Source organism: Xiphophorus maculatus, chromosome 19 (genome assembly GCF_002775205.1).
Source record: "Xiphophorus maculatus strain JP 163 A chromosome 19, X_maculatus-5.0-male, whole genome shotgun sequence".
NCBI classification, from domain to species: Eukaryota; Metazoa; Chordata; class Actinopteri; order Cyprinodontiformes; family Poeciliidae; genus Xiphophorus; species Xiphophorus maculatus.
The window spans coordinates 23,861,005-23,874,298 of record NC_036461.1 but is presented as its reverse complement, the minus strand read 5'-3'; the positions used below and the strand labels follow the sequence as shown (position 1 = coordinate 23,874,298).

Genomic DNA, 13,294 nt, shown 5'->3' with positions numbered 1-13,294 from the left:
GCGGCAACATCGATTAATTCAAAATAAAAATATCAGACTAAAATAACTATACTCTTAATTAATTCTTCAGTGATAGTATTATTTATATTAAACAATCTACTGTTTTCCCATTCCTTCCCACTAAACGTGTTTCTTTTTTTTTTTTTTGTGGTTTTGGTATTGAAAAGTAGTTGTGTGTAACCTTCCAGTCATTAGGAAGATGCTGTTAAAAAGTTTTGTTTAAATAAAGCTTCATTCTGAAAACAAAGTCTGACATTTTTAGAGCAAAATGTGATTCAAAAACAAAAATGACTAAAAAGAAACACTGGGAATACCTTTATTATGGGTATTATAACCCAGATGTTTTATTTTTAAGTAACCTATAGCAGTTTGAAATTAATGGATGAAACTTGTGCGACTACATGGGGCAGTATTTATTTCCATTTTTTTAGTGTACAGATATTAAAATTTAAAAGGCAGCCACTGACTAAAACACATCTAGTCTGAACCCAGGCCAACTACAATAACCTATTTTAAAATATGTCGTTCACCGTAGTGTTTACTGATACTATCTGATTAGTTTGACTCCTTGCTTATTTTATTAATGCCATCAATTAAATTACTTTGTTTTTAAATAAAACGTTAATATTAGAAATAGAATACACTAAAAATACATGATCAATAATACACATTTCCACAAATTACAGGAGGACTTAAGGAGTACAATGGAGAGATTAAAAAAAACAGGGTTATGAAACGTCAATAATAAAAATAACCAAAAACCTGGCGTTTACACTACAGAGAGCAAAATATGAGTCCAATAATAAGAAATTAATATTTAAAATGTATTCAGTTTAGGTCTTAGCAGTCGAATGAACATAGTATATACATATTGAAATGGGAACAGGACACTCAAACACTTTGAGGTTTTATGTATCTTCTTAAGCATTCAACCCAAATACCTGAGTACAGTTGTGTATTTGTTTTTATTTCAGTGTATTTTTATTTATTTATTTTTTGTTTATATTTTTGTAAAAAAAAAAAAAAAAAAACCCAGTACTGCAAATTCTTGCTTCATTACAAAAATTGTGTTAGTATTGCCACTGTATATTTCTTAAAAGGGGTCAAATTACACTCTACCGCCAGCTAGTACGTTTAAAAGGCGTCTCCTCTCCCAATATGGCGGACGAGTTGACGTGTCGCTGTAGCGGCCAGAGAAAGTGGGCCATTTCCTGGAGCAGTTCCTGGTCCACGTATTGAGAAGCTCACATTATATCCTCCTTGACAGATAATGACATTTGACTATGTTTATCCAACGGGACGTTCCCTTTCATGTCTAAACAATAAACCTCGACGACGTCCGGGAGACTGGAAACCCAGAGAACTTCGACTTTTTATCACACGGTACGCTTGAAGATTAAATTTTATTTTATTTTTTAGCTAGCTAGCCTGTTAGCTTTAGCTGTGATGGAACTCTCAAGTACAAGTTTTATAGTTTGTGGCACAGCAGCTAATGATGCTTTTCATCCTAGTTATTTCCCCCTCTTGATGTATTTCTGTCAGTTTTTATCATCGGAACCGACCATATGGAAATAGGCTAGGATTAAATTGGTTGGCATCATAGCTGTGGAAGAGTCGCGTATTACCAAGAGTTCTGGGTGAATTGCTTTGCTCTGCTATAAAAACTTGGAAAATCTTTAGCTAAGACATTGGCGTGTTTGAACTGTTTGTCATTTGCACTTCTCTAGTTAAAGTTTTTAATTAATGAAAGCACAAAAATCTGCATTACATCTTAACATTGGGAGCTCTTGATCCTGCCTGTGTTGGTGCGGTTCAATTATTTACATGCTCTGTGCCTTGCACAAGTATTCAATCTAGCTGGAACAATTGGCAGCCATAAACCTAAGTGTGCTTTTTGTTGGATTTTAAAGTGATCATCCTACACAATAAAAAGAGCAAAAACATTAAATGAAAATACAGTGATGCTTGGGTTTGAACATTTTTGCATGAAACCTAAAAAGGGTAGGGTGCTTGTATATTTTAGCCCTTCGTAATATAAATCTCCTGAAATAAAATCTAGTGCACCTCCAGTTGAGAATCTGTTGCAAGAGCTGAAACGTTGATTTCCATAACTGCTGCACATCGGACAGAGCGTGAGCGTTTCGCTCTCTAGATGTGCAGATAGATGACTGTAGAAAATACAGACTCAAGATGGGCTGCAAATACAAATGCGCACCACACTTTTCAGATCTTTAGTTGTCAAATGCGTCGGTCTGTCACATAAGATCCAGAGAAAATATGTTGAAGGTTTTTTTTAAAATGAGAAAAAGAAGCTTTTGACTAAATTTGACTGATGTTGATCTTGGTAATCGATTAATCCATCAGTTGTCCTGATGATTAATTGGATACAGAATTTACACATTCTGTAGTTTAAAAAAAAAAAAAAATTAAACTACTCAGGTGTTTTCTATGCAATATTAGACATGAATTAAAAGAAGGAAATAAATAACTCAATTCCTTGTTTAAAATAAGAAAGTAAACATTTTATTACCTAAAATACAGTAACAAAGTATTCCTTTAGTGGATTTGAACCAGGTGAATTTAAAAGGGTTTATCTTAAATTTGAAATTTAAATACATTTTTGTTCATTTCTGTTCATATGTTGTTTCAGCAAATGGCCTTTTTTTGAGTCTATATGCTCCAGTTAACGATTAATCGATTACTAAATTAGTTGGCGATTATTTGAGTAATTGACTAGTCTTAATCAGTCCGATTAATCGTTTCAGTCCTAATGATGAGTTTTGCTGTGCCTGCTTGCCGTTTCAGGGTGCAACATGTCTTGGTTTACTGATCTGGCAGGAAAAGCTGAAGACTTCCTGAATAAAGTGGACCAAGGAGCTGCTACCGCCCTGAGCAAGAACCAAGAGGCGGGTTCCGCCTTCTCCTCGCCCTATGGAGAAGAATCTACCGTCACCGACTACAACCCTGCTGCGTACAAGACAGAGACAGCCGTGACGCACCATGGCTACCCGTCCTCTCGTGACGCGCCCAGCTACATCTCCGCCGCGGCCGGCAACGTTAAGAAATCCAGCACCACTCTCCTCGCTGGGACAGCCAACGTGCCCAGCAGCCCCTCCTCTTCTGGCGCCTCAAACCCCGCCAAGTCCTCGGCCGGCTTCGTGAGGCCCAAAAAGAGCGAGCAGGATGTGGACGACGACATGCTCTTCGACTTCCTGAACAGCTCGGACCCGCCAGACAGCGGCAGCAGCAGGAGGGATTCGAGGAGAGAACTCGCGAAGGCTCCGGTTATGGAAGTCCAGAGCCCGACGCCGCCGCCTTCTGTTACCCCTCATGCCAACCTCTCGGCCCCATCCACACCCCCTTCCACACGCGGGGTGTCGAGGGCCTCGAGCATGAGCTCGCTGTCGGCGCACAGCATCAAAACCTCGGAGGAAAATTCTCCTAAGGAGCAATGTCAAGGTTGGAGCTCAGGGTTTAATATCCTCGATGATGACTTAGAATATTTAAGATGCTCTAAGTATGGATGCAAACAATTAGTCGATTTACAATTAATTTCCAGTGGACGGATTAAAATTATTAGATTAAAATGAGTACCAATCGATTAACTAACATCGTCTTACAGTCTTTTAGTGTTGCAGTTTGGCCGCCAACCAGCAGAGGGCGGCGCTGGTCATCCTTAAATGGAGCCAGGCGACAAAGATGGCGGAGAAAGAGAAACGGTCCCGCAAAATGCACTTTATGCTGATCTGTTTTAAAGTATAAACACTCAACAAACTTCTTAAGTTGTCACCTTTTTAGCGCTCATTAAGACGAGCTGCATGATGGAGCAGAGTCAACTTCTCATTCAGAAATGACTGATTTGTTGGGGAGGGGAGGATGAGATTACCCTGACTGCGTATTAGGGACAGTTTCTGCCAAAAAATCGTCGGTCTCAAAAGATGTTGAGATTAATCGCAGAAATGTTCGAAAAAAATTGGAAATGTCTGAGTTTCAAAAGTCACACATTTTTAACTTTTGAATTTCCGTGCTTTTTCTAGAAACATTTCGAGTCTTTTTCTAGCAAATATTTCAGTATTCAACTGAGAAATGTCCTCGTTTTTTTCTAGAAATATTCCGAAACCTTTTCGTAGAAATGTACTCCTTTTTTTTTTTTGCTATCTACAATGTTCCTTAATAGTAGGTGTATAGTAGGTGACAGAAAAGTGGAGTGGAGAGCATAGAAAATTTGTAACATTACGGAGAAAAGCATGATGCCAATAAGCACCGTTAACTTTTTTGAGGGCTTCAAGAGCAGCCAGACGAAACTTCTGTCTGAACTTTTCTGTTCATGTTCCTGGTGAACTAAAGAGTTTCACATATTTTATTCTTTTTATCTTTTAATTTTCTATTCAGCAGCCTAAGAGGTTCCTGTTTTGTTCTTTTTTTATTAATAAATATGTCTAAATTTAGTAATATGAGAAAACTACCATTTTCTTTTTTATTCAGTCAGTATTTAATACAGCGGACAAAATAATGTTAGAATGTTGTGATTTTGTTTTTAAATTGAGCGTATTATGAAAAATGTTGTCCTTTCTGTTACGGAAAGATATTCGGCCCTCTTGATACAAGAGAAAACTCAAGATTTCAAGAAAAATAACTTGCGTCATTAGTCGGAGCTCAACAAGGACTCTGCTGTCATTAAGTTAACAGCTTCAGCACTCAGTTCTCCTAAACCTTTTTTATAATTTTTCCCTCTGTACCGCAGACACACCTGAGAGCTCTGACTCCGGCCTGGCCCCGCCGCAGGAGACCAGCAGGCCGGAGCCCGCCGTCCCCACAGAGGAACCGCAGAGCCAGATCCTGTCCAGCCTGCGCCTGGAGAACCAGCTGCTGCGCAACGAGGTGGCCTCCCTCAACCAAGAGATGGCCTCGGTCATCCAGCGAGCCAAAGACTTACAAGATGGCGAGTTCAAATACAAATCGCGCCAGAAACGGTCGACGCGTCTCCCGTTTTTGTTTGTTTTTGTTTTTTTAAATTTGGTTTCTCCGTCTCCCTCCAGAATTGAACCAGGCCCGCCTGCGCGCCGACAAGCGGAACTCGGAGCAGTCGCAGACCGACCGCGCGTTGAGGGAACTTCGCTCGCAGGTCGACGACCTCACGGAGGCGCTCTCTGCCAAAGACGGCCAGCTCGCGGTCCTGAAAGTCCGACTCGACGAAGCCGATCAGCTGCTGAAGTCTCGCAGTTTTGCACTGGAGGAAGCGCAGAAGGAAAAGTCGAGGTGCTGCTTTGGCGCCGCCGTTTTAATATCAAACTCGGTTTGATTTCAAATCCTCACCGTGGGGAACTATTTTCTTGATTTTTTTCTGTAGAATAATGCAAGATCACACGGAAGGCAGCAGCATGCATTCCCAAGCTCTGGAAAAGATACAGGAGAGGCTGCGGGAGGCGGAGCTCTCTGTCAGGAGGGAACAGGACAGCTACCGGCAGATGCAGGTGAATCTTTTTCGCTTGTTGAGTTTAACGAATAGAAAAAAAAAACAGCCGACACTAAACAGCGTTCTGGTCTTTGTGAAGAGTGAGTACGCCGACCGGCTGGGCAAGCTGGAGGCCGAGCGGCAGACCCTGGCAGAGACGTTGACGGCGGCGGAGCGCCGAGCGGTGGAGGAGAAGGTCAGGGTCGACGACCTCCAGCAGCAAGTGAAAAGTGCCAAAGCGGCGGCCGAGTCTGCCAAGCAGGAGCTACAAGACTACAAGCACAAGGCTTCACGCATCCTACAGGTAAGGCTTGGCTTTGGCCTGGAGCAGGGCCGTACAGAGACCTGTGGAGGGACGGGGGCTCAAAGTTAAAAAAGGGCACATTGAACAAGATCTCCGTACAGCGTGCCGTGGTGGCGTAGCGGTTAGCGCGACCCGTATTTGGAGGCCTTGAGTCCTCGACGCGGCCGTCGCAGGTTCGACTCCCGGACCCGATGACATTTGCCGCATGTCTTCCCCCCTCACCTTCCTGTTTCCTGTCAGCCTACTATCATATAAGGGACACTAGAGCCCACAAAAAAGACCCCCTGGAGGGGTAAAAAAAAAAAAAAAACTCCGCACAACAACATAGCAACAACCCATATTAATTAAGAATCTAATTGGATCCTACTATATCGTTGTCATCATGCAAAGCAAATCTAGTCTATATTTTCCCCAACAGGTATAAAGTTTCTGTTTCTGCTGCTGACAGTCCTGGAGATCTGAGCTGATCTGAGACTGTAGCTGTTAAACAGACCAGAGGAGAGAAGGTCAAAGGTTATGAAGTTATGAAATAAGCTAATTTGCTGCCATTTTACTAATTAAGCCCTAATAATATCTATTTAACCTCTTGAACAACCTGGCTGCAGACTGATTTATAGATCAAAAAACTCAAAAGGGTTAACTCTATATAATAGTTTGATGTTAAACCTCTAGATCTAGAATTATAAGACTGAGATATCAAGGCAAAGAAAACTCAGTAGCTGCTGGTAGGGGCCATTCAGGGGCCTCCAGACATTCAGGGGCCCCTAGAAATGGTTTAATTGAACCACAGACCATAGATTCATTTATAGAGAACGACAATGTTATTACATTTTATTTAATGCATTCAGCTGAGAAAAAACAAATAGTACATTTAGGATTTAATTAGGACGTTTACTTTGTAAAAGTTTAAAGAATCATCTTGATAGTTTGATTGTTGTGTTACCATGGCTACAATATGGTGTAATCTTTGTGTTTGAATTGGGTTTGTCCACAAATGCATCACAGCAAATAACCAATAATCAGTGATTGATTTTAAACTCTGCCAATAAACCTGGTCTCCCTCTCACAGATTCACCTTATCGATATTTAAACATGTTAGCGATGCTGAGGTTTCTGTCTAAGGCCAGCAAAATTCAGCAAAATTTGTTATTGTGACAGGCCTAACAGTGCCTCACATTAATACTCAGAAGTTTTTTGTTTGTTTGTTTTTGTCACTTTCAAACCACAAATCTATTTGCATTTTATTAGAAGTGAATCATGACCCCGCCCACCAGGTCCTCTCTACACTTGTTGCTCACAATAGTCACCCCACTGTGGCCTACTTAACAACTTTCTCGCTGCATTTAGCGACTTTTATTTTTGCTTAGCAAACTTTTCAGAAAAAATCGGCTTCAGCCAAAATCATAATCGGCAGGTCGGGCTTTTTAAAGATCGGCCATCGGCCAGAAAACTGCGAATGGCGCTCCGCTAAATTTAATACAGATAAACCTAAAGTAGTGAATGCCTTATGAATGAGAGACAACGATGGATTCTGAGAAGCATCAATCTGAAAACTGTTACTTGTGGACTTCATGGTTCTGCTTCTTTGTGGAATAGTGACACAATCAAAGCGTGTTCAAGTGCTTGAATGGCCTAGTCAAAGCCAGGGACTAAATCTAATTGCGAAACCGAAAAGACTGGAAACTCAGTGTTTGCCTGTGCTCTCTATCCAATCTATCTGAGCTTGAACTATTATTTATTAGACTTGTAGTGAAAGGTGAACATGTTTGCTAGCTGCAAATTATTAACTTACGGTGCTAAATACTAACGCATGCCACACTTTCCAGATTTTAATATGTAAAAATAAATAAATAAAAAGTGTTTCTCTCAAGAATTTTTGCTACTTTGTTAGTCAGTCACATGAAATCATAATAAAATACCCTGAGGTTCGTGGCCGTAACATGGCTACTTGACAAAGTTCTACAAATGCGTCAGAGCGTCTCTCCGCTTCCATTGAGGTTCCTCTGAACCGTTCTTCATTCTGTTTGTGTTGTTTTGTGAAGTCCAAAGAAAAGCTAATAAGCAGCTTGAAGGAGGGCTCGGGTCTGGACGTGGGCGACGGCGGCGGGACCGCGGCGTTGGAGATGGAGGAACTCCGTCATGAAAAGGAGCTGCAGAGGGAAGAGATTCAAAAGCTGCAGGGGCAAGTCGGCACGCTGCGGGCGGAAATACAGGCGAGTTCTTGCACCTGGCAACAAGAAAGGCTGACAAATCACGGTGCCTTGGCCTAACGCACGGTCGTTCCTTACAGGATTTGGAGAACCAGGCGCTGGCAGAAGCAGAAACATGGCGGGAGCAGCAGGTCCACCTGCAGGAGCAACAGGCCTTCCAGAACCGGGCCAAGCAGGATTTAGAAGCCGAGGTGGAGCGCCACAAGCTGGTAAAAGGCGGCAGTCGGGTCTAATGTTCGCATCAAACAACCAAAACGGTATTTGTTTGGGTGGGAAAGTTTCGACTGATTGCTGGTTTACCGGAATGCAGGAGCTGCAGTACCTTGAGGACGAGCACCACCGGGCCAAAGTCAACCTGCAGAGCCGAATCAAAGACCGAGAAGACGAAATCCAGAAACTCAGGAATCAGGTCAGAACCGCTTTAAAGTCACAGAAAGTATTTTTTGAAAAAGAACCCCGACAGATTTCAGCCTCGTAAGTGAATGAAGCACGTTTCATTGAAGAACACGCTCCTTCTTCCAGTTCACCGGTGTTTCTTTTGAACTCTTTTACTTTATTTATTTATGGGGTTTTTTTTCAGCTGACCAACAAGACTCTGAGCAGCAGCAGCCAGACGGAGCTGGAGAATCGCCTCCACCAGCTGACAGAGACGCTGATCCAGAAGCAGACCATGCTGGAGGCCCTGGGCACGGAGAAAAGCTCGCTGGTCTTCCAGCTGGAGCGTCTGGAGCTGCAGCTGAAGAGCGCGCAGGGCGGCCAAAGCGGGGGCTCGTCCATCAACATGAGCACCCTGGAGGGTCCAGGTTAGACCTTTCTTATTACCGTAGTTTTATTTTATTTGTTTTTTTTCAGTAGCCATAACTCTGACCACTTTTTATTCATATTTAGACATAAAATAGTTCAAATCATTTGTGTTTGTTTTGTTTTTTTTCCGGCGGTTAGGAACGCGCCAGAGAAACACACCGGTGCTGTTCAGCGATCAGGACAGTCCAGGTGTGTACGGAAAAGTCCGGAAGGCAGCCAGCACTATCGACCGTTTCAGGTGAGCCCTCATCCTCGTCTTTACGCAAGTATTTAAATCCTTCCTCCATTTTGACAACCTTCCTGTTGCCTGGCAGCATAAGACTGGGGATCTTCCTGAGGCGCTACCCTATGGCCAGGCTCTTCGTCATCCTCTACATGGTGAGTGCTCGTTTTAACACCGGGCGTCGGTGAACCTGTCGCAGTGAGCGATAAATCGCGTGATAAATTAAAGTGAGCGCGACCATTTCCATTTGCACAACAGTCGTCAGAGAGATGCTCCCTTTTAATAGCGTTGAAAAGCCGCCATTTTGAGAAATGCTGCAAAAATTTGACCCCCAGTACAAAGTAGTTTGTTTGCACCACCTGCCACTTTTGCCTGTTTTCCCTGTCTAAGCTGAATGATTGATTTGGAGTTTTTCTTTTTTTTAAATGCAATTTTGGTTAGAGACGTAACAATTAATTAATTTAATTATTGCTGGGTTGTTGTTTTTTTTTATTTTATTTTGGACATTTAAAATGTCTTCATGTTTCAGTGTTAAGTAAGTTTTTATACATGTTTTTTGAAATATATATATATATATATATATTTGAGTGGGTATATTTGCAATAATAAGCCATGTTATTATTCATATTATTAGTTGAAAATGGTCTCAAAACAACAACATTGTTGGTTTTTACCACATGGGATAGTTTATCGTCTGACAATACATTCAAAGTGTTTAATCAGTTTTTGTTTTGTTGTGTTTTTTCTTCAGGCGGTGCTGCATCTGTGGGTCATGATTGTTCTTCTAACTTACACACCGGAAATGCACGGCAGCCCTGACGGAAGATAGAAGGCAACCGGAAATTTCTAGATTTTTCTGTGGCCTGCAACGTAAGGAAGCTGCTGGAAAATGGGCCCTGGGACCCGACTCTCCCTGTTTTGCACACACAATGCTACGAACTGAAGGCATTTGCTCGCTTTTCTTGTTGGTTTCTTGGGCTGATGGCCGAGAGCTGCAGTGAGTTTTAACGTGAATACAGAGTGGTTATACTGTGTTGGTTTTGTTGTCCACGTTAAACTTTCCTTCCGCTGTACTCTTAAGAGATTGTATGCAACACTATGTAAAAACAAAGGATGTTAATAAATATGCAAGAGGAGAAAACGTTGCGTTATTTCTTGGTGGTCCCTAAATTCACCCAAACCAATCGTTCTGGTTGCAGTGCTTTTGCAAAAGCATTCAGTCATTTTCACATTTTGTCTTGTTACAATCGCAAACCTTTTTTTTTTTTTTTTTTTTTTTTGCATTTTACTGGAATTTTATGTAACAGATAAATGCAAAGCAGCATTTAAATGTGAAGTGGACGTATGAAAATGTCAGCATTTCAGATGGTTGGGAAACAAATACATCATCATCATCAAATGTTAACTGTTAGGTTTATCGTTTAGGAAAACTGAAAAAAAGACTAAAATCAAAAAGATTCATGTACTGCATGGCTTTATGGCTTTTCTTTTTGTTTCATAACTCGGCATGGTGACTTAAAGGTTTGTAGCTTCTGTCTTGGTTCTTTGTTGACCACTGTGTAGCGGTCAACAAAGAACCAGACTTAATCATTTTATGTTTTGTTTTTTTCTGGTTTTTTTCATATTTCTCAGTCGTTGCAAAAATATTTCAGCCAAACTCTTATTGTAATAGATTATTTTGCCGGTAATGTCCGTCTCATGTCTTCATGCCGGGCAGCTGGACGGTGTTGCTGGTGAAAGCCGTCCTGACTGGCGCCGTCTCTCTCTGCTCACTCCTCCTGTTTGTCACTCTGGTTCACAGCAACTGAAGAAGCAGCAGGCCGTAAAAAAAAAACCTTCCACAGTCTCGACTCAAACTGGAGGAAAGGTTTTCATAAGTCAGAGTCAGAGCTGTGAAGCTTCAAAGGCCATCGGTGTTGGCTACTTGGAGTTGACCGACTTGATCCACCAACTGGTTCAGCTTCCAGTTCTTCCAGTTTGTTTCACTGGTTATGAGTCCATGAGGAAAAAGAGCGTTCTCTGGGTAACATTTCTACCCAACCCTTCAGTGAATCAGTTGAAGCTAAGGGTCGAAGGTCAACATCAGGAAACGTCTTCAGTGTGACTGGCTTGTGTTTGTTTTTAAGATGTGAATTGTGTATTTATGTAACTACAAATGAATTAACACTAAAACAACATTTCTTTTAAACCTGTTCTCCAGTTTGTGCTTTGATCAGTTATGAAGTTCTATTAAAAATGTGGGCGTTCCTTTAATATATAATGTTTCCAGAAATGATTATGGTTAAAAATAAAAAGACTCCAGAAATAACAGATTGAAAGAAGAACATTTTATTCAACTCAAGAGTTACAGCACTGATGAATTTTGTGTTATGGAGCATTAATAATGAAAACAACAACAAATAGAAAACAAATCTGCCTTCTAACTATTTATTCTGACGTTTTGTTTTGGCTCTTGAATAATCAGAATCTCGTCTCCAGCCAGGCACCAGAAACCTCGCTGTCCGCTTCTCGAGTCATTGATGTTTTGATTGACAGGAGAGTCGAGCTGAGGAAACAGAAGAACAAATTTGAGAAACGCAGAGTCCAACGCACGTCATTAAATGCTGAAACTTTTCTGAGATGTCTCAGCAGCTTCAGTTTCTGCTCACCTACCTGTTACATCCAGAGTAATGGTGCCAGGTGAGGTCCATCTCCCCAGCGGTCAGTCTGCCTCAAACCTGTCACAACGGGGGGGAATTTAATGAGAATTGTTTACTGCACTGTATGTATAAAAGTGTTTCAGCGTTGCTCACTGTAAATAAACATTTTGCACGTTAAAATTTGTTTATTTTTTTGCTTATATGATCTAACAGGAAGGAAAACCAAGGTTTCAATTCTTGAATAATTAAGAAAATAATCTCAACTATAGAATGGCTGAAAAGTTAAGGTTGTAAAAAATGTATTTAGTACCAGCAGATGGTGTGTAAACCTGGGGCCACTGGATCGTCTGCCTTTTTTGGCAGGCAGAGTATTTTCGTTTTAGTCCTCAGTCCTCTCTGTCTTCTCTTGCCTGATTGGTCCAGTGATGCTGGTGAATCATCACATGATCAGACACACATTCCTTAATCTCTGTCTAAATCACGGATTATTGGAAGAGACTTTCTGATCAAAGTCATCGTCATGTCCTCACCTTTCCCACAAGCTGTTACAACCAGTAGATCAGCAGGTGGAGCAGGTCTTCTTCTGCTTTAATTGTTGGTCAACTCCAGTCATCACATGAGTTCACAGAGAAATGAAATAAAGAGAGAAGATAAAGTTAAGGAGGAAAATATGCATGAACAGCAGACAGCTTCTAACTTTCAGCTCAGCTCTCTGCAGCTATATTTGAAATGATTAGTCATGCTGTGTACATAGAAATGTTCTTACTTTTTATTTCAACTGGGTTCTCTTATCTTCCTCCACCTGACTGGTGGTGTTGAAGGTGGAGGATTCCAGGCGGAGGAGATCCAACCTGGGATGATCAGACATTATTGATCTGCAGAATCTGAATCTAACAGATGACTGAATCAGACTTTCTGATCAAGTCATAATCATGGCCTCACCATTTATAAAATCTACTAGAACCAGTAGATCAGCAGGTCCTCTGCTCTATTCCTGATCCTCCTTCCATCAACACAAAGCTCTGCTGTTATGAAAGGACTCAGTAAAAAAACACACACACACAAAACAAAAGTGTCAGTGAGGAGAAAGAACAGCAGGAAATAGCAAATAGATTTTAATATTGACCTCAACGTTCTGTGTGTTGAACATTTTTTGTTGTGTAAAAGTAAATGTTCTTACTTTTTTTGTCAACTGGGTTCTCTTATCTTCCTCCACCTGACTGGTGGTGTTGAAGGTGGAGGATTACAGGCGGCGCTGGTCTTCTGCTTTAATTGTTGGTCAACTCATGTCATGTGACATGAGTTGATGTAGAAATGAAATCCAGAGAAAAGACAACAGGGTTAACAAATAGAATATAGGTGGACAGAAGGAAGAACAATTTTGAAATTTGAGCTCAATTTCATCCACATTTAAAATAAAAATAAGTTTTCTTACTTTTTTTGTCAACTGGGTTCTCTTATCTTCCTCCACCTGACTGGTGGTGCTGAAGGTGGAGGATTACAGGCGGAGGAGATCCAACCTGGGATGATCAGAGAATCAGAAATCTGAGAAGTCTGAACTTGGGTCGGGTATTTTTTTAATGTCTATTCTTCTTTTGTGATTTTTCTGTGTTGTAACACATGAACATGCTATTGGCCATATAAACTATTTGTTTCATG

The 13,294-nt window shown here is 41.2% G+C and overlaps 1 protein-coding gene and 1 long non-coding RNA gene across 2 annotated transcripts; one reads left to right on the top strand and one right to left on the bottom strand.

Moving 5' to 3' along the window:
- Positions 1–1,216: 1,216 nt before the first annotated feature.
- On the top strand, positions 1,217–10,137 carry golga5 (golgin A5). Its single transcript, XM_023353369.1, has 13 exons — positions 1,217–1,383; positions 2,806–3,459; positions 4,745–4,942; positions 5,040–5,259; positions 5,351–5,474; positions 5,556–5,759; positions 7,802–7,972; positions 8,050–8,178; positions 8,280–8,378; positions 8,550–8,772; positions 8,912–9,011; positions 9,088–9,151; positions 9,748–10,137. Exons 2-13 carry the CDS (start codon positions 2,814–2,816, stop codon positions 9,823–9,825), a joined length of 2,256 nt encoding a protein of 751 aa, XP_023209137.1. The 5' UTR covers positions 1,217–1,383; positions 2,806–2,813; the 3' UTR covers positions 9,826–10,137.
- Positions 10,138–10,292: 155 nt separating this feature from the next.
- LOC111612280 lies at positions 10,293–12,255 on the bottom strand. The gene is made up of 3 exons (XR_002754512.1): positions 12,166–12,255; positions 11,946–12,063; positions 10,293–11,713 (listed from the first exon to the last, which is right to left on the bottom strand). It is a non-coding gene; the product is annotated as an uncharacterized LOC111612280 (long non-coding RNA).
- Between the last annotated feature and the right edge of the window lie 1,039 nt (positions 12,256–13,294).